Below are 20,641 nucleotides of genomic sequence, written 5' to 3'. Positions count from 1 at the left end.
AGATAGTTTTGTTGCAGGTCTGAATTCAGGGCACGCGAATGTTCCTGAGCTATCACCGCGCATTAACCAAATATTGCTTCGGGTTTTCTGTATGTGGCAGGTCTGTATCAAGGGTGCACACGATTTCAGGGACTATATCACCATAGTGCTCGGGAGAATCCTGTGCCCTGAATACAGATCCGCAACAAAACAAATATCAGATGACTTTTCCGTCATCTCACCGCAATGAACCCGAATACCCTGAACTCAGATGTGCAACAAAGATAAATATCTTAGTCTTCCCCTTAGATGCTTGGTGTGAAAGCATAGCGCACATACATACCCCGTATTTAACCCCACAACAAGAGTTGTCCCCTGAATCTAAACGTGAAATGGTCATATTGCCCTGAATTCCGACTTGCAACAAAACCATGTGTCACGAGGTCCTCGCTAAACTATAGGAGCTAATCGAGCGAGCTTCCGGAGTACCCTTCCGCGGGCGAAATAGAAGTGCAACAGTAGCCTTTATAAATTTTCTAATTGTTCTCATTCGTTCAAAGCCTTTTGTCTAAAGCAAAAGTTCTAAAAGGATCTGTGAGATTCGCCACATTGGAGCGACGTGTTGTCTGTTATTGGATGATTGTTGTCTCTTGTGGCAGTTGAATGCTCAGACTTGCAACAGAATGTGACTTTATTTATATAGCCTCTGCTTTAATTTGTTTAATTACGTATGTTATCCACGTGGTATTCCTTCGAAATACTTTCCTGGTGGGATTTTCCACGTGGTACTTGCATGCCCTGAATATAGAAGTGCAACATAACACAACGCTGGGTTATTCGCCCAACAAGGTGGAGGAAACAAGGTCTAGTGCCTCATTAGCGCACATTTCACCCCATTCGAATAACTTCGTCGAGATTTCCTCTAAAGGAAACTCTCTGCGAATATTCTATCCCCTTATTTATGGAGAGGAGCTAACCAGAATTCTTATAGAGGACTAATCAAGTTTTTGGTTAACAACGCTTACTAAATCTTCGAAAGTCTTGTTGACCGAAAGCATGTTTTTAAGATATGCAACAGTCATTTAAATGTCGAAAAGCCTATATTATTATGAGAGCGGAAGGAAGATGATGTTTAAAGTCCTTCGGCAAAAGGTTAAATCCAACAAGAAGAACTTAAGAATAAATTGCTGAAAGTATGTTCATGAGATGCCCTTTTGGAAGCTGAACCTGCATAATACAACTGGGTGAGATCAAGGTGAACACAATACCAAGATGTAAACTTCTAAGGGTAAAAAGAAGCTGTATACAATTTTCTACACATTCAGTGTGTTCTCCTCATTGACCACATTAAGTGAGCCAGCTCAGAAACAAGCATTGAAAGCATGCAACAGCAGATGATCAAAGTGCTCGGAACATATTTAAATCATCCTCGTAGAGAAGCTAAAGTAGAAAGACTCTCTTGATGAAAAGTGTATTATTGAGGTATGCAACATATCGTATAAAAGGTTCTACATTGCTCAATGCAATTGGCGACCTGGGTACTGATTCGGGATGGTATCAAATTATCTCGGAGTATATTTTTATGATATGCAACAAATAAATCAGTAACCTGCATGATTCGACAGTCAAGAGACTACTAGTCCTGAGTGGCGTTCCTCTTAATCAAGATATATTTATGTGAAACTGATGGGCACTCCGAAACTATACCAGTGGGAGTCAGTTAGTACTGTTTGGTTGGAACTTGGCCATGCAATCTTTCAGTCATACAACAAACACTAGTAAAAGCGTCGATGGTGATGGTATCATTTGAAGTCCATGCAGTAGTATCAATCTACAGGTTTTGGTGCACATAACAAATTTCCCCCTTACTGTAGATACCAATTCATGAAGTTACCAAGAGCGTATACTTCAGACAAGCAACAGAAGTTTCGGAGAGCCCGAGAAGGCTTCATGATTGGCGAGCTCAAACCCCTCTTATCGGGCTGGAACAAAGTAGTTGTGAATTTTATTTAAGTGATATACAAGGAAAGCTCCAGAAGATTCTAGATTTGAATGATAGTGATTTAGTATGAGCACTAGTGCTATGCTTGAGCGCCGATGAAACTGTAAGTCTTTCCCCTAATATAGAAAGGAGATTTACAGATATTAATGGTGTATTGCAGAGCACCAGTTTCCTAATCGGTAGTATATAGAGCTAGCTCTACAGTTTTAGACTTAAAGTTCGTAATGAATAGGTGTTCTAGACACTTTACTGATTAGTGATAGAATGATTCTCTACGATATATAACCACTAATTGTTGCTCTTCCATGAAACCTTCCGCCAAACTTTGTGATAAGCCTTACTGTTCATTAGCCAAGAGTCCAAGAACAACAGTCTTAATACAAATCCCTCATTCTAAAGCACAGAACACGAAGAGCTAGTTGTCGATAATCAATCGGTATTGACATAAAATCAGTGATCAACTATCACATTGAGTTGCATTGATGAACCTGGGCAAAAGCTTAGAGAGTCAGTTGACTCTAAGGAAAAATATCAATTATCTGGTTGATCTCAATGCTCTCTACACAATATCTATCCAACAATACCCGGTGACCTAGATTTCAAGAGCAACCCGCTTAGTGGCCATTTCTACCGAGGTAGAATAAACAGTCAGAGAAAGGTGCTAGCCTAAATAGGCATATATTGTATTATAAGCTCGACGCCAGAGCCCTAAGGGGTATGGCTGGTCCAATGGTAACCAGATCCATTATAATAAAATCCATTTTTCTCAGCCCTCAAAACTACTTCCTCACGTAGGTCGTAGTTGTGAAGTACAGCACTGGACTACTTGGAAAGCACACTAAGCTTTAAAAAGCCAACAATCCTTTCTCGTTCTAGACTAATTCTCTTGCTGAATCAGAAATAGACCATTCGAAACCTGCTTCTAGTAACACAAACGTGGCAAATCCATCTAATTATAGAGCATGCAGGCACGGGATATGATCAAAAATACTCCGTAATCTCGAATGACGTGCAGAAGGCATAAACTTTAAAAGAAGAGGCTTGGCTGCTAAAAGGATTCGAAATATAATTTATCGATCAGAGGAGCTCTTCATATTCTACCGGAGCAAAGGGGAGAGCGCAAGTACTTCAATTGTTAAATATCTCGTCAACTCACATGAAGCATCTAATCGAGATGAGATGAGATGAGATGATCAATTTACAGATTATTCGACTTCACAGGGAGTCTTCCATCAGGACAAGAGAATCATACTCAGACAGCAGCAAAAGTCAAAATGATGGAGAAACTTCACTAAAGTAGTTTGTAAAGTAAGAGATTCACCAATTCGGAGAATTCTTCCCGCTACACCGGAGGAAGGGAGTAGAGTTGCCATAGTTCTACCGTTTCCACTCATCATTTGCGTCATACATGAGATCGATTTTTGTTCAAAACATCAATGCGATGTCGAGTACTATACACGTGCACCATAGTTTGAAAGGAATGGTCAGCGACTTGAATGTTATGTTTTCGTGAAGAGGGCTGTCAAGGTATTAATTCACATTGTCGGATTCAAACTCACTATGGCGTAATCTATCACCCGAACAGACAACGCTATCCAATCCCAATGAATTGAATACACTCATCGAACTTTTACTCAGTGACTTTCCACAAATACATCATCTTTGAAATCAATAATCTAAATTCCAAGAAATAATACCTTAATTAACTTTCCCAAGGACGTCAAATCAACCTTAAAAAGAACCAAAATGTGGGGGGGTATGATAACCAATCCAATGTGCCAAGGAGATCATTAAATATAATTCTATATCCCACCCCGTATCTGTACTGCAACCAGCAGCCAGCTGGACTAAAATCCGGCTCTCGAGCAAGCTCGATAGGTATCTACGAGTATCATAGTATGTAAAGACGAGATCTTGCCTGCTTCGAACCGACTGAAAAAAAAACACCAATACAATCCATATTTCTTTTGAAATCAGGAGTCCCTCGCTTCTCTCCGATTCGATGATAAGAACTTTCACATCCATATCAATCATCCCCAATTTCGAAAGCCTCAACACGATTGTGCAAAAATAAAACTTGGACGAGATCGGCCAAGACCAAAGTTGCGATAGGTTCATAAGCTGGTGCCAAGTTTTGTTAAGCAGCGCAGCCTCGGCCCTCGTAGCTCATCTCACCATGATTTTGATTCGCGTGTTATCTGGCTAGTAATGTGGGGGCGGGGTAAGATGGAACCCAATTCATCTAGAATCTCGCAACGAGGAAATTTATTCTCTTTGGCAAAGTGCCGATATGAGAAGACATGAATTGTAAATACTGACCTCGAAGCTCCCAAAGCCAAGGAAAAAATGAGTTGTTCCAGAAGAAATTAGATTTGGTACTTCCCGATACCCCTTAATTCTCTCCAACAGCTTCTCTTATCCATTCATCTAACACTCCAGCGATGATATCGCTATTTTTCTCCATAAACTGCATATGGCCATTCCCATGTATTTCAGCCACTTGGGGATCCTTCTCATCACCTAGTTTCATCCACTGCACTTCCACGCCCGCTTGCTTTAGGTATTCCACCGTACATCCGTCGTAAACCCTATGAAAGCTCGCCTCTGCTGATTCCACCAGGACTTTAATCCCCTTCAGATTTTTGAGCTGTCTTGCTGGCTCTCTTTGTAACCAACATTCTTTTAACTCGTTATCTCCAGCCTTTTGGTTTGTGACTAGAATTTTCTCTAATACTTCTCCAATCTGGAATTCCGGTTCATACTGCAATGGAATATCTGTAATTCCATAGTTTCTGGTAAACCCTTCTGGCGTCGTCGGAGGGAAAAGTACATCTTGAAATGGAGGACCAGTCGGCTCGATCGCCACGATAGCTTTCACCAATTCGGGAACTTTGTCTGCGATGACCCAGGGCATAAGACCACCTTGCGAGTGACTCAGCAGAACTGCAGGGCCTATACGATTGAGGAGTGCCGCTCCTGCCTTTTGCGTGTTGATTTCTTGAACTACTGTGTCGGATTGAAATTGGACGGTAGATGTATAGAAAGCGTCGAAGATGGGATCTCCTATTGAGCCATTCTATTTTCCTCAAAGAGTTTGATTAGCGATTTTTCGCTCGCTCAAAGATCCGGTGTTAGATAGGTTAAGAAGGGTGGTACAAGAAGAAGCAACATACACCAGGCCACTGAGTATGCAACGCTGCTTGAGGCCACAAGTTATATCTCTCCGTCGCCGTGAACCTCTGCATTGTTCTCTCCGCAGTATAAGTCACCAATGTTGTATTACCGTTTGGATTCCAAGCGCTTCTACCTCTCGCAGGTTGGTCTACAATGTATATCTCATAGCCATGGGATAAGAAATAGGTTGCCCATCCTGGTGCTCCATCGGGTTTGTTGAGCCAGTTCTATTTCAGTTCGCTTTTTAGTGCGTGCACATGTGATCTATGATGCTGAACGAAGGGCACTTACGGTACCAGTCATGCTTTGACCATGTATAAACACAACAGGATAAGGTTGTTCAATTCTACTTGGAACGAGACGTTCCACATACATCTGGTTCACAAATATCGTAGTATTGGTTGAGGTAGTAACATATTCACCACCAACATAAAAGTAGTCTCTTGAAGCAAAAGCCTCATTAGCTTGAGGTTCACGATGATATTGATATGTTGGAGCGGATAGCACATCCCAAGGAGCTAGACATATCAGGGAAGAAACAAATTGGAAGGATAAATAGTGCATGGTAAATCATGGACGAAATTCAGAGTTTCCAGTATCTGAAGAATTCCACGGAATGAAATTTTGTGATTGAGGATAAATTCATGGTGTTGAAGGAAAACGCTTGATTATAAAATCATACTGCATGTAGCTGTGCATTAGGTCCCCACATATCATTGGTTAAATAGGAGCGCATAGGATAAATCAGAATCGGTGAAGGAGATTATCATATTATATATCACTAGAACTTACATGCATATCTCTTACGGAACGAGATCACCAAGACATTGCTGCAGGAGCTACCCCACACTCCCCGGCACAGGTCAAACATCAAGACCAATTTTACTTCAATTGAAGGTGACAATTGGCTATTGTTCTCGACGTCATTGTGTAAGAATATTCGATACTCTGCATATTATGGCGAGCATAAGGCAATTACTGATCAAACCGCCTCCCAGTGATCGATAGTTAATAGCAGAAAAGGTGTTGATGTCTAGCCACAGAATTCAGTATACCCGAAGTCCAAAATCATGGTGTGAAAGGCAGATACAACGGGATGGCATTACGTGTGATTCTTTGCAAACATTTGGATTCTGGGTCTGAACTGCATACCCTTAAACGAGGGGTAAATGGAAATCAAGGCCAAAGGAATGTAAGAAGTAGTCTTGCGGCTTAAAACCAAACGAGTTATTGCTGGAGGCCCCATGGCTTGCTTCATTGTAGGGGCTACAAGTTGCGACAGTCAAAACAATAAGGAAGAAAATTCGAAAACCAAGAAAGAGGAAATGAACAGGGCATAATAGAGCATAATAGAGCCAGAGGGATCATGAACACAGCTTACGCAAAACCGGCATTCCATATGACAGCAGGAGATAATGAGCTCAACACTTTTGCTTTTACCCAATATCAAAGCTGTTGAGATGCAACCGAATGTGAACTCCCACAAAAAAGGCATGCAATGGAGCACAACATAAACTTTTTCCCCCGATTTAGAAACCACAAAGCACCGTCTCTTGATTGTATGATTTTCTAAGATAAAAAAAGGCAAAAAAAGGGAAAAAAACATACAACAGCAGGGATTCGCTGGTGGTCACCCACCCAACTACTAATCTGCCGATCTGAGGCTTGTGTATGGCAGAGCGGACGGGATGCCCAATTCTCCTCAGTCTATGGTCGTATGTGACAGAAACCGGCGTTTTGCATAATATGTACAGTAAATGATTGACATTACTGCTGCTGAAACAATTTGGTTTTGGTACTTCTCCGGCCCAAGGCAAAAATATCATCACCTATTGCCATTTGAGAAAGTGTGAGTGACTGAGAGAGTGACATCGGCTGAAGAAAGAGCGTGTCCGTTGGAACGGAAATAAGGTAGAATGTCACTAATATAAGCTATCAGGAATCTTTGAGGGTCCGCTCAACTCAAGAAGTTTTCGAAATCCAAAAATCGTAGAGGAAACTGGATTTAGACTTCAGGTGGTTTTTTCCAAGCACGATTGAGCTTTGAATGTAGACTCGCGTTGACTGGACAATTAGATGGTAAGTTGGAGTAGTTATTCGAGTAAAAAGAGGAAAGTGCTGCAAAATTGTGTTGAGTGATACTGGAAAGTCGAGCAACTGATTCGTGGGACTATGACGAAAACGAAGATTGCTATGATCGATTTTATTCTATGTGCCAATTATTCATCCAGTTTCGATGTAGCCCTCCACACTTTGCGACAAAAGTAATCATGCATTCTTGTACATAAGCCGAGGGTATCAATAATCGTCCAACGCCTGCCCGACTTGCTGCCTTGTCCCCATTAACAACGCCATATAAAATAAGATAACTCCTTGAACTCGATGGTAGTATCTTGGACGCCGTGTGCTCGTGCTCTTCTGTAAGCAGCTGTTTGACTATCAAGGCTGTACTGGCTCCGGCGCAGTTGCATTGTCGGTCCATTCGAATTCTGCATATTCAATCAACATTCTGCGATAATCCCGTCAATCCTAAAAGAATCTTACTCTGTCTGCACATAGGACACTGCCCCTTGGATGAATCTTGTTTGATCCATTCTACGATACAGTGCTGAGTCTTTGTCAACACATGTTCCGTCAATCAATGGAATCCGTAACTGACCATATGGAAATTGTGCCCGCACTTCCCTGATACTATTTTGACTGATTAATTGCGCCATTCAAGCATAACCTGGAAGGAATTGAAGTGGCATACGTAAACTGCAATCGTCTCCGGGGTATTTGCAAGTAGGACATGTCCCATCGAAATGTACCTGGCAAATACCACAGACGTCGTCTTCGTCAAGATCCCACCTCCAAGTCGCAACCGCATTCCATGTTCTGATCTTTACTTTCATCTTCTTAGTCTTTGGCGCCGGTTCTGCGACTATTTTCGGAGCTCGAGTATTGGTAGAAAAGCAACTTCAAACGTTGTGAACACTGAAGGCCGTGGATGCGATAGCTTGATTCAAATCAACAAATAATGCGGGGGAGCAACGGCAAGCGGTCATATCACGTGCTAAGGGTTTGGAAGCTCTGATAAGCTTCTGGGCGGTTGATAAGGTTACACCACAATAATCTCCAACAACCAAACAACTACAAACCAAGGAAAGATTCCAACACACATATATTCCAATAAATTCCAATCTTTGTTGATAATAATTTGAAAGCTCATTGTTCAGATCTAAAAGCTTCGAATACTTCAAGCATCTCCAAACTCCAGCTTTGAACAGGAACTTTTGAAAGCTTGCTCAAGTCAATGGTAAATTCTTATTAATCTGCGATAACATCATATCTGCCATAATGGCAGCATCTATGCTCTATCGACGAGCTCCAACTTTGAGCTCTTTCTCACGACAACCTCTCACTTCGACATTTTCTAGATACATCACCATGACTTCCCATCGATCATTCTCATCATATCTTGTCACTCCCTCCGAATTATCCGAAGCTCTTAAAAAGAATCCCCCCTCCAAGATCTCCACTTCTCCCCGCACCGTCGCCCTTTGCTCAACATGGTTCCTTCCTACCTCTCCTCTCAATGGTCTCCAAACCTTCCGCGAAAAGCGAATCCCCTCCAGTCGTTTCTTTGATCTCGATAAAGTATGCGACAAACGTTCTCCGTATCCTCACATGCTTCCCGATGCGAAAACATTCGCATCTGCTATGAGCGCGTTGGGAATCCGCAGAGATGATACAGTTGTTGTGTATGATTCTCATGAGCAAGGCTTATTCAGCGCGCCGAGAGTAGGATGGACATTAAAGGTTTTCGGACATCCAAGTGTACATGTTTTGAATAATTTCAAATTGTGGGTGGAAGAGGGGTATCCAACTGAAAGTGGGGAATTCTGGGATGTTGATACTTGCGCATATCCGATTCCACAACTGGATGAAAGTAAAGTTGCGGATTTCGAGGAGGTTAGTGAAATTATTAAAGATACGGGTAAAGAGGGAGCGGAAGGTGTACAAATATTGGATGCGAGAAGTTATGGAAGGTGGACCGGAAAGGATCCCGAGCCTAGAGAAGGTTTGACCAGTGGTCATATGAAGGGTAGTATCAGCTTGCCCATGGGAGAACTATTGGATCCAACTACCAAGACTTTGTTACCCGCAGACCAATTGAGGAAGATATTTGAGAGCAAGGGTATTGATCCGACAAAGCCTATCGTCAGCAGCTGTGGTACAGGTGTTACAGCTACCATTATTGATGCTGCATTGGCAGAAGCATATGGAGAGTCGGGTGTACGAAAAGTATATGATGGAAGTTGGACGTGAGTCTCTCCGTGTCTCTTTCTAATTCATTAACGTCACTAACCTCAATAGTGAGTTCGCCCAAAGATCCAGTATTCCAGACGGATTAATCGTCAAGGATGAATAAGTTATTGCATTTCAGCGTTTGCGGAAAATATACCCACTCTACTCAAGGACTCTTTACAATGATGATATCTATGATACGCAAGTTTCAGCGAATGCAATTAGGTTACGGATTTTAGCTCTGCGAATAATAAGAAAGGCGCACGTGGGAATTTGATGTTAGGGAGGCATAGATGCATATGATGTTTAGCCGATGAAATATTGCAGAGGAAAATCAATGGACTATTCAAAAAGGTGCATCTTCCTCGCAGTACCTACTTTGTGATTCCTTTTCCTCTAAGAGCAGTGATAATCACTTCCCGGAACCAATCCCAGATGCGAAAAACCACAAAGCTGAAATCTGAACATGCCGGCTGGTGCTTCCTCACTCACTGGCTTTCACAAATAAGTTTTGTCGTAGCATCCAATAGGCCAGTGCTATGTATGTTCTTCACCTGTATCCCAACTGGGAGCTTGCTAGAGACTATATGAAAGGCGTAAGCTCAGGTATCTGTATTTCTTGTCAAGATAATGTGATAGACCATTAGCAGAAAGTTCTGAGGTCATCCCGGCTACGAAGTGGGTGATATCTCATTTTCACTGGAATATATGATTCGAATTATGGAAATGAGAGGGACGGCGGGATGTTCGATAGTCGAAAGTGATGATTCTAGATCAATGTCACCAGGAGAATCTTGAGTAGATTGTCAAGGCGGAAAGGCGGAGTTGGGTGGTGGAATGGTTTGGAGGGTGTGTGATTCACTACCAATCTCCTATACATTTTGCATGTGACTTTGCGAATGCCATGTACTTTGCTTCCACCAACCGGTGATTTACATTCGCTCTATCTCTCACAAACAAGTGTCTATAAAATAACAGCACAGTGGTTGTTCAGTCATTCAGGTCAAGTCTTTAAAGAAGAAATTCAATATGCCAGGGAAAGAAAGTGGCCATCTCCACAAAGACATCAGATTGATATTTTTTGCAATCGAAAATCAGGAACAATATCTCCGTTGTTAGGCGGGTATCGTTAATTTTTCGACGGGATCGTTGCACTGTTGGGACGGAAGTCATCATTTTCATCCCTGACAGCAACAATACTTTAATCAACAATGGAAATATATTTGAATAGGTACCTAGGATAGTTACTGTTACTTTCAAATCTCTACCTAACAAATCTAGAATATTTACACAAATTTCTAGCGAAATCGCTTCCCTGAATTCTAATGCAAGAGAAACGCTCTCCCCTCGATTCATTCTTCAAATTAGAACTAAGATACAATATTTGAAGAGTACAAGACAAGACTCCGGAACTCAGACTTATTAAATAGCCAGTCATTACATCATTACATCCCAAACCCAATATTACACCAATTCTCGTTCCTTCAGAATCTAATTCACTTTGTCACTGTAAAATCCTAGCACCGAAATCATCGTTCAGTGAATGGCGCATTTCACGCAGCAGGGTTTCCCTGGTACTCATACCTTCGACAACTAGTGTATGCTGAGTGTGAGAATATATTTACTGAAGAGTGGGACTGAATTCACTAGCAATATCAAGATTGAGGAGACTAGAAGCAAGCTCATGGTCACTTCTAAGTTCTTAATCGTGTACCTAATCACGTTGGTATTCATTCACTCCCAATCGATAACCCCGCTTATACTCTCTTTTCCCCTTTTCAATGCCGATACGATCTCCAATATTGGTCTTTAAAAGATCCATGCCCCAGAAGTTTTCTGGAAACCGCATTCGATAAGCCAGCGCATAATCAGCCAGTTGTATTCCGAGTGAGCAATGCACTAGAAAGGTTTCCGAAACTGATTACCGCAGATACAATGAGGACAAGCGATTCCCCTTTATCATGGATTCCAAGGTTGTGGAGATGTGTCAATCAATCTAATGTTATTGGTAAGTCCAACCTTTCTGAACTCTTCTAACTCGCATGTATCTGATAATTTTATTACACAATATTGCCTAACATTCTATCTCATATATAAGATCACAGGGTATCTAGTGACAGTAATAAGAGTGGAAGACAACAATCATACCTCATTACCACTTCCTCACGAAATTCATCCCAAAGCCTTCATTTTTCTGCTTCCTATCTCTGAATTAAATCCATGTCTGCGGAAGCTGATAGGCAGTTTCTGCCCCGCAAGCCTGAATGGGTGCTTCCCTGGGGTTTCTGATATGGGTTGATATCTCACTTAGGGCTTCTCGTATATAGTAAAACTCCAAACTCTAGAGATTGCTTTAATTTATCGCGCTTCTTGCTATGAAAGTTAAATACGATGGCGGATGAGGAATTCAACTGATGTCTCTCCCAGTTGAACACTCACCGATTCTTCAATCTCTCTACTGCGCAACTCCTATCTCCCTCGTATCTCATATCTCTCCACTTGTTTTTTTTTACCTATTACCTACTTATATAAGAAGCTCCTCATCTCTGTCTTTTTTCCCCCACAAAGCTAGAAATATAACTACTACGAAACATTAAGTGGCGTTGTGGTATCAAACCTCAATCCCTAATTAGTAGTCAAATTTAACGAATGCCCACTTAAGACTTCTAGGCGCAAGTTTTCTATACGTTGAAGTTTGAATATTTGCGTGTGAAGCTGTTTCGCTGGTGGTTATCATTTCAAGTATTACAGAAAAACGACAACAATAACATTCTCATTGTCGACCTTCTGGACACATAGTTTGAGACGAGATTTGAGCGTAATGCGAGCAACGAACATTTACCCCGATCCCATTCTCTAATCTCATCGGCCTGTTTTTCTCAGAATCAAGATTCATCCCTGAGAAAATCCAAACCTTCGACAAACCTCAATTCCTCCTCTGCTGTCGAGTATCGGATGGCTTCGAAAATAGCTGAAGGATCTATTATCCATCAATTGCAGTTCTTAAATATTGAGTTTCTCAAAACGATTTATCCACCGAGTGAATAACCTAACTTCCTCTCACTCCTTCCTTTTCTTCTTCTTTACATTTTCTCTCTATACCCAAATGTAGACATTCACCCATCCTTCCAGTCCTTCTTCGCACCTTTTCATCTCTTTCGCTATCTCATTCTCTTACCATTCACTCCCCTACCCACTCCTTGACTCTCACTCTTAACTCCACACCGTTTCTCGACTTTTCCACCCCTTCCCACATATATAAATATCCTCCCTCTTCCCATCTTTCACGTTCCCAAGACACACAAGAAAGATTGCAGTCAAGGCATGAAACTTTTATGTTCTCATTGACACCGCAAACCTGCTCTTTGAACAAATCTTGAAATGTCATACAGAGTCTAAACCTCTTGTTGAATTCGAACAATGAAAGTGTGCATCTGGTTTTTGTTGTCAGTATTTCGAATCTGGAATTTGGAATGTAAGCGAGAAGTCGATTTTTGCTGTCTCTTTCCATGATAACATGTTACGAGCCTCTTCTCCGACTTCCTCAGATCAGTTGTAGAAGTCAAATATGTATCATCCTTATTTCTTATCATTGTACAACTCCGAGCTTCATGGGATAGGCAGCTGAAGTTTTCCTTGGAAATGTGGATTTCTGAGCACTACGTCTGTTCAGAAACATTTAATTGTTGTGTGACTGGTCATTTCAAGCTTGAAATATAGCGAAAATCTGGCTGCAGCTTTACCTTTATATCATTCATCGTTTCCTCTTGTTTCGCATATTCATCTTCTTCTACCTCTATCCCTATCTCTTGGTCTTTCTTAGTATATCTATCTTCTCGTACCTCGCCTCCTCTCAGCCCAATCTTCATCTTTCAAATAAGAAGACTACTTTACACTTCTCAATACATTTCGCAATGCTCAAAGTCGAGATATATCATTTTTTGTTCCCTCACGCATATTCCGAATTCCCAATCATAGGTGGTTGACATACGTTTCCAAGTGTAGTAAAAGTCCTATCTACATTCATTCTGTAATTTTAATTTCATAAGCATGAGGAAAGGAGAGAAGTGCTCAGCAATAAATGACTTCCATTCATAATTCTCGGACCAGATATTCCGAACCAAAGACTCACTCAGTAGGGCACAATCAATAGAAGAAGAAAAATAGAGTACACAAATCCCCCTTAGTTTCCCTTGACCTCATTTCTCCAACCATAATGCATCCACAGTTCCAGTCTTTAGATTCAATTCACTTGTTGATTCAAATATCAAGAATGTTTTCTTCTTTTTAATGTAAAGATTTAATAGTGATGGACATACCATACAATCATGATCATGATCTGAAAATTCAAGCGAGGGTGAATATCAATCTCATCATCTCCTCCCTCTTTTGCTTGAAACTTCCAATTCTCTCGCAACTTCTCGAATTTGGAGATTCACTCATCTTCCACGTCACTATCTCTACACTTCTTATTCACTACCATACCTAACTCCATGAACTCTCTCATCCACACACCCCACTTCCTATACTCTCCATCTCATACATAACTACCAAGATATAAATAGGTTTCTCCTTTTCTAGACAATCACCTCTCCAAGCATTTTAGACAACCTTTGCTAAACCCTACTCATGGTTTTTGTTCAGAAGACAAGACAAGACATCTCTGAGTACTAGCTCCAAAGCATGGAAATTTCAATAATCAAAATAGGATTGTGATTATAATGTGCTAGTAAAATATACGTATCTATCATCCCTCCATCGTAGGAAGCTTGAGACAAGACATCTATTTTGTTGTCGTCAAACGTAACCTTAACGAATATCAGGTAGCTCCAAAACAACAACAAAAACAACAACCAAATAACCCAAATCCACCCCTCCCATTCAATCTTACCATTCTCCCTCCCACTTCCCAACACCAGCCATACGCGTGCGTATCTTTCCATTATCCTTGAATTTCTTCATTTTCAGAAGTGATGCAGCTTCTGGGAAAGGGACGCCTTTGCCTTTCCAGCCATTAATAACCTTCTAACCCTGGGTAGATCTAGCGTGATCAAATAGAATATAATCGAAGTACTCCTGTAGGATTGACATTGGAGAGAATTCTCTCGTTCGAACATTCACTCATCTTCTCACTCATTCATTCACTCCATGCACTCTATACCTCCATCTTCTATCTAGTCCCTCCAGCTACCTGCCTTTTCTTACTCCTCCTAATTCACACCCAGATATATAAACCCCCTCGAACTCCCAATTACATGTTCATTTGCACACTCACGAAATACTTCCACGATTCAGGTACTAGGGCGGACGCATATTGGTTCTGAATTTCATTATTAGAGGTAAGTATCATCTATGGAATACCTATAGCTACCAACTGAGTATACTTGCTTTCTCGAATTTCGATGGTGAAAAGATGAGATGGGGTGAGGTAAATTCTTACCGTCATTAACAAAACATATTGTTAAACTCAACAATATACGCCGACTTGATGATGAGAATAGACAACTGATAGGTAAAAAAATATGAAAACCCTATATCTATATTTTTAGGTGTATCAAAGAATACCTAAGCTAGGATATAAGATAAAACATCAAGAGACAACGTAAGATTTCTCCCCAGCTGTCTCTTACTCTATGTTGATTATCCATTCCAGCTCTACCTACTATTCAAAGTAACCACGCATTCAAAATCATTATATTTATAGATACCAAAAGACACAAGCTCACCTAAATCTTACGTATTTTCTCCGAATCAATTATACATTGACCTCCCATCAAATCATATCATATCAAACAAGCTCGCCATCGTCGTCCTCTCATCCTCCCTCCTCTCCCTCCTCTCCCTCCTCTCCCTCCTCTCCCTCCTCTCCCTCCTCTCCCTCCTCTCGCCCTCCTCTCTCCTCCTCTCCCTCCTCTCCCTCCTCTCCCTCCTCTCCCTCCTCTCCCTCCTCTCCCTCCTCTCCCTCCTCTCCCTCCTCTCCTCCTCCCTCTCTCCCTCCTCTCCCCTCCTCTCCCTCCTCTCCCTCCTCTCCCTCCTCTCCCTCCTCTCCCTCCTCTCCCTCCTCTCCCTCCTCTCCCTCCTCTCTCCCTCCGCTCCCTCCTCTCCCTCCTCTCCCTCCTCTCCCTCCTCTCCCTCCTCCTTTCCTCGCCCCAATCACAAACCCCACACCCATCTACATATCCAACATCCCCTATCCTACCACCCCCCATTCCCCATCCCCATCCCCATATTCCAGCCTCAATCAAAACATCCATCACATCACCACATCACATCACAATAATCAGATTAACAGCCCACAACTCAAAACTCAAAACTCATTATATATACTCACATCTCACATCCCATCCACATCCATAATACACACACTAGATTCCTAGATTCCTAGCTTTCCCAGATTCCTAGATCTAGATTCCTTGTCCAGTACATCCCGTCTCCTAAGTTAAATCTCTGCTTTAACTTCAATCTTAACTTCAATCTTAACTTCAATCTTAACTTCAATCTTAACTTCAATCTTAACTTCAATCTTAACTTCAATCTTAACTTCAATCTTAACTTCAATCTTAACTTCAATCTTAACTTCAATCTTAACTTCAATCTTAACTTCAATCTTAACTTCAATCTTAATCTCCACTCCAATCCTTATTCGAATCCCCACCTAATGCCAACGCCTTTCACTTACACACTCATCCCATCCAAAAAAAACTCATTCATTAAACAAAACAGATACTTAGGAGAAAGGATTCTATTCTATTCTATTCTACCTATCTCTTCATGTCTTCAGTACAGGTATCTCATTCAGGTATTTCATTCCATTTCCATTCCCACATCCTCATATAATCCATGGTATCATCGCAAAGTCCCTCTTATTCCAATTCCTCATCACAATTTACCCTGCTTTCTGACTCCCGTTGTATCCCATTGTATCCCGTCCATCTTAAACTGCCAACGCGAAACCATTGGTATCAAAACAAAACATTCAAACAAATATGTATGTATACCGGTGTACCAGAGCCCTCTTAATCTCTGTACAACCTTTCATAAAAACATAAACTCCTCATCCATGATATATGTAAAAGAGACCGAGACCAAACACCGTCGCTAAACCAACCGGAAATAAAAAAGATGCTCTGGTGATCTACTCATCTTTCCCATCACTCATTCTTTCTTATCCAATCCCTAACCTGAATGCACATCCAAACACTTGAGGTTATCATTCCTCAAATCTATTTCCCCCATCTCGCCCCAAACTTTTCAATATAATTCTTTCTAACTGTCCACATTCTCGCTCTCTTCCCAAAGATATACATCGGTACACTTGCAGCCATTAAAATCAACTGAATAACCCCCAACCAAATAAATACATTCTTACTTCCATCCCTCTCTAACCACTCTGTAAAGAACAATGAAAAAACCAATCCATGAAAGATGTTCTTCGAAAAGTTCAATGTCACCAACGCTTCACCAGCATACTGTCTGTAAGAATCCACACAAAACGTAATCGCCGTTGTCGAACCTAATGAACAACCAAAAGATATGATTCCGAAGAAGATAGTTGGAACTATCCAATTATCATGTATTTGAGCAGACCAACCGAAACCCATCAGACCAATGACTGTGGTTAATGCGACTGGAGCTGCCATTATAAGTCTATATTCCGGTTCGTAGAGACCTCCATTTCTTCTGGACATAGCCCGGACAATGACATCGCTTACTTTTCCCGCTACCGCTGTACCTAGTACTCCACCTATGAAAGGAGAGAGATATATTAATCCAGTTGATAAAGCGGAGAAATTATATGTATGTTTATCTCTATAGATAACAGCGACGGATTCGGATAGAACGATAAGCCAACCAATTGAACAAGCATAAACAATTGAAGACCATAGGACAGCCGGATATGTAAAGAGAATAAAAGGTCGACAGGCTACTATAAGCCATCTATCTTTACCCAAACGACCATTCCAAACTTTGAGTTGTTGTACAAAAGTTTGTTTGGGGGCTTCTCGAAGTTCTCGCGTATATTGTGGTCCAAGAGATGGTTCACGAACTGAAACTCCTTCTTCAGCATCTCGAAGAGTTGCATTCGAAAGATTTCTTTCGATTGGACGACCACGATCGACATGATTTCCTCCGGTCTTTTCGATATTACTATAGTAAGGTGAATTGAAGTCGTGTAAAGTAGCTACACCTGTTGTCGAAGATTCTTCTGGATGTACAGAGTCGTGATCACGAGTAGCTGATCGAGTCGTACTAGGATCAAATGAAACACGAACTACAGAACTTTGTTAGCTTGATGTCTCAATTTTATGAGAAGATCAGATCTTACCATCATGGTCCAAGTGACTGGGTCTGGTTCGAGGACTTGTAGGTCTAGTGATAGCATCTTTATCTTCTTCCTTATCGTCTTCATCAATTTTCGTAGAAGTAGAATCTGAATGCATATCATCCGGAACAAAGCCAACATGCATACTTCGAGTGGGTTCAGCTGCTCTCATTTGCTGAATTTGTGAAGATCGGGCTGTTTGTTGTTGTTGATCACCTTCAGTTCCATCCAGTTGATGAGCTGCAGGAACATGTACTTTGGATGATGAATGCCTGAGACCTCCAAATGTATGAATCATTTGTGACATGTTAGAACCTTTTCTGCTGTGACTTCTCGATCTTGATCTTTTAGGTCTTGGTGTTCGATCCCAGAATGTTTCTGGAACAAAGAAGAAAAGTAGTATCCAACAAAATCCACCGATTATAGTAACAATCCAAAATACCCATCTCCAATTAAGTGTTTGAATAATGACAGCACTAACAAGTGGTACCAAATTCTTTCCACCGAGCAGCAACAAGGTATAAATTCCGATTCGATAAGCACGTTCGTGTAGAAAGAAAATCTCTGCAATTGTAGCAGATGGTAAACATTCGACTGGACTCAGTGCAATACCTTGAACGATTCTGGCAATGAGCAGGGAAATATACGATGGCGAAAGAGCGCACCATATACAAGAAAGGATGAAAAGAATTGCTCCACCAAGATAAACTGGACGTTTTCCGTATAAAATTGCTGTTGGAGAAGCAATTACTGAACCAACGCCAAGACCCATCATATACAATCCAGTAGTGAGTGCAACATCGGCGGTTGTAACATCGTACGTATTCGCAACATTTGTAAATCCGGCAGCTAAAATTGGTGTCATACCACCTCCCAACATACAATATAATCCGAGGGAAAGTAATGCTGCATCTCTTCTCCACATTGGCCAGTTAAGAGGATCATTACTTGATTCTTCTGGTTGCGGATCCAAAACAGTTGACCCATCTTTGGTCAATTTCTTTTCCGACCGAGTTGAAGCTGCACGACTTCTATCATATGGAGTTTGAGGTGGAAGTGTAGATGTTGAAGTTCTAGCTGGGGCATTTCGTAAACCTAATGGTTCATTTCGTTTGCCTGTGAGAAGGAGAATCGAACCTGGAGAATAGTTTGTTAGATATTATGCGCACCGAGGGGTTGGCTGGACATCTTACCAGGAACTTCATGAGTATCTGGTACATTCAAAATTCCCATACTCCATTTCGAAGGTCGAGGTACATCTGAGTCGTTCAAATCTCCATCTTCCTTTTCATGTGTGGGAGTATCCGCAGCATGATCCCGAGCGGAAAATGAGTGTGGTTCAGAAGGTCTTTCCCGTGGAGAGATTTCGGCATGTGAGTCGTCGCCCATTTTGATGGTCGTAACTGATAGAGAAGGAAGGATTTCTATATCATATCCAGAATGTGGTGGTTCTTAGGAATCGATCGAAGAAAACAATTGGGGGCAAACGGGTTTCACCAGCCTTATGACGAGGCTGGTTGGAATTCACTAAGGTGTCGGTGTACTCGGACCAAACCAATTTGTAGTAAACAGATATTTGGAATGAGCAATGAAACCAAACACCAAACACCCCCTCGGAGATGATTGTAGGTATTTTGCTTTATAGGACAATAGAGAAGAATGTAAGAAAGGTGTAGGTGGGTAGGTAGGTAGGTAGGTAGATAAAGTATGGAGGGGCAATGAGGGAGTCAGAATGTCAGAAAGCCGACTTCCCTCACATGCATATATAATAATACGAGTATGGGAAATGAAGATCTTTTTGGGAAATCGGAGAATTTCTCAAGCAACTATCTACTTGTACAAATGAGATCCAAGCGATAAGGGAAAAGGAAAGAGCTTAGAAGAAATTAATATAAGAGATATACTTTATACTTGACCTAGTTACCTTGATGGTCAGGATGAGATGGTAAGGATGAGGGATGAGGGATGAGGGATGAGGGATGAGGGGTTGGATGATCAAGAAATCGTTTACTCGTTTAATCGTTTAATCATTTTTCTAACCCCTTCATTTTTATTTAATTAGACGGTGTAGTGTTTAATTTTTGTTTTTGTATTAAAGACTATCAACTATTTACTGTTTAGTATCTAGCACTTGATATCTACTCTATCTATTATTTAATCAATAACAATATCTACTGTCTATTATTTGCTAACAATATTTACAATACTATCTACTATTTACTGCCAGTATCTACTCTCTACTCCTACTATCTACTACTCACTCAAACATGTGTCTAGGTATCCAACATTCAATGACGACAAAATCACAGCTTCAGCTCAAGTATTGAAGATTCACTCCGGTTAGTACAAGATCACTACATGATTAGTCTACCAACTACCGTCGAAAACATCATGTTGTGGCAGAAAAGAGGACCCTGAATTGTCAAAAGAAAGGTCATATGGGGTAAATAGAGCGCCACAGAGACCATCAATGGTAAAAAATGATGGAGACACAATGGCGGTGGAGTAGTAAGGTTAAGGATTCTAAGACACAACTCTCTAGGTATTCTGATAAAGAGGTAAAAGATAAGCGCCGCTCGAGTTTAGAAAGTGGGAAAAGGATTTTGAGTGGTTGAAGATGTGAGGATGTTGTGCGCATGTTGGCTTGACTCCAGTTGTACTGTACACGATGACCAAATTCCAAGGTAGATGATGAATATACGGGGTTTTCTACTCAACTTGAAGGTAATGTTGTGATGTTGATGTTTGTGGTTGGAGATGATGATGGGGTTGTGGATAATGATGAGTTAGCGACGTTGCCACACGTACATGCAACCATGTAGGAGCTATTCTATACAAGGTTAAAAAAAGCAAACGGAGCTTATACGAAGATC

General features: G+C 41.2%; 5 protein-coding genes across 5 annotated transcripts; 1 reads left to right on the top strand and 4 right to left on the bottom strand.

Annotated features, from left to right (window-relative positions):
- Positions 1-4,373: 4,373 nt before the first annotated feature.
- On the bottom strand, positions 4,374-5,719 carry EAE98_009729 (uncharacterized protein; the record flags this gene model as incomplete). The annotated part of the gene is made up of 3 exons (XM_038957350.1): positions 4,374-5,057; positions 5,155-5,382; positions 5,447-5,719. The coding sequence occupies 3 exons, from the start codon at positions 5,717-5,719 to the stop codon at positions 4,374-4,376; spliced, it is 1,185 nt and encodes a 394-aa protein (XP_038806289.1).
- Positions 5,720-7,594: 1,875 nt separating this feature from the next.
- EAE98_009728 (uncharacterized protein) lies at positions 7,595-8,049 on the bottom strand (the record flags this gene model as incomplete). The annotated part of the gene is made up of 4 exons (XM_038957349.1): positions 7,595-7,644; positions 7,700-7,763; positions 7,815-7,846; positions 7,908-8,049. 4 exons carry the CDS (start codon positions 8,047-8,049, stop codon positions 7,595-7,597), a joined length of 288 nt encoding a protein of 95 aa, XP_038806288.1.
- A 445-nt stretch (positions 8,050-8,494) lies between these two features.
- Positions 8,495-9,569, top strand: EAE98_009727 (uncharacterized protein; the record flags this gene model as incomplete). The annotated part of the gene is made up of 2 exons (XM_038957348.1): positions 8,495-9,462; positions 9,515-9,569. The coding sequence occupies 2 exons, from the start codon at positions 8,495-8,497 to the stop codon at positions 9,567-9,569; spliced, it is 1,023 nt and encodes a 340-aa protein (XP_038806287.1).
- A 5,691-nt stretch (positions 9,570-15,260) lies between these two features.
- Positions 15,261-15,617, bottom strand: EAE98_009726 (uncharacterized protein; the record flags this gene model as incomplete). The annotated part of the gene is made up of 1 exon (XM_038957347.1): positions 15,261-15,617. One exon carries the CDS (start codon positions 15,615-15,617, stop codon positions 15,261-15,263), a length of 357 nt encoding a protein of 118 aa, XP_038806286.1.
- Positions 15,618-16,668: 1,051 nt separating this feature from the next.
- EAE98_009725 (uncharacterized protein) lies at positions 16,669-19,157 on the bottom strand (the record flags this gene model as incomplete). Its single annotated transcript, XM_038957346.1, has 3 exons — positions 16,669-17,717; positions 17,772-18,905; positions 18,962-19,157. 3 exons carry the CDS (start codon positions 19,155-19,157, stop codon positions 16,669-16,671), a joined length of 2,379 nt encoding a protein of 792 aa, XP_038806285.1.
- Positions 19,158-20,641: the final 1,484 nt, after the last annotated feature.

Source organism: Botrytis deweyae (assembly GCF_014898535.1).
Source record: "Botrytis deweyae strain B1 chromosome Unknown BDEW_030, whole genome shotgun sequence".
Taxonomy (NCBI): Eukaryota; Fungi; Ascomycota; class Leotiomycetes; order Helotiales; family Sclerotiniaceae; genus Botrytis; species Botrytis deweyae.
This window is presented reverse-complemented; position numbering and strand designations above follow the sequence as displayed.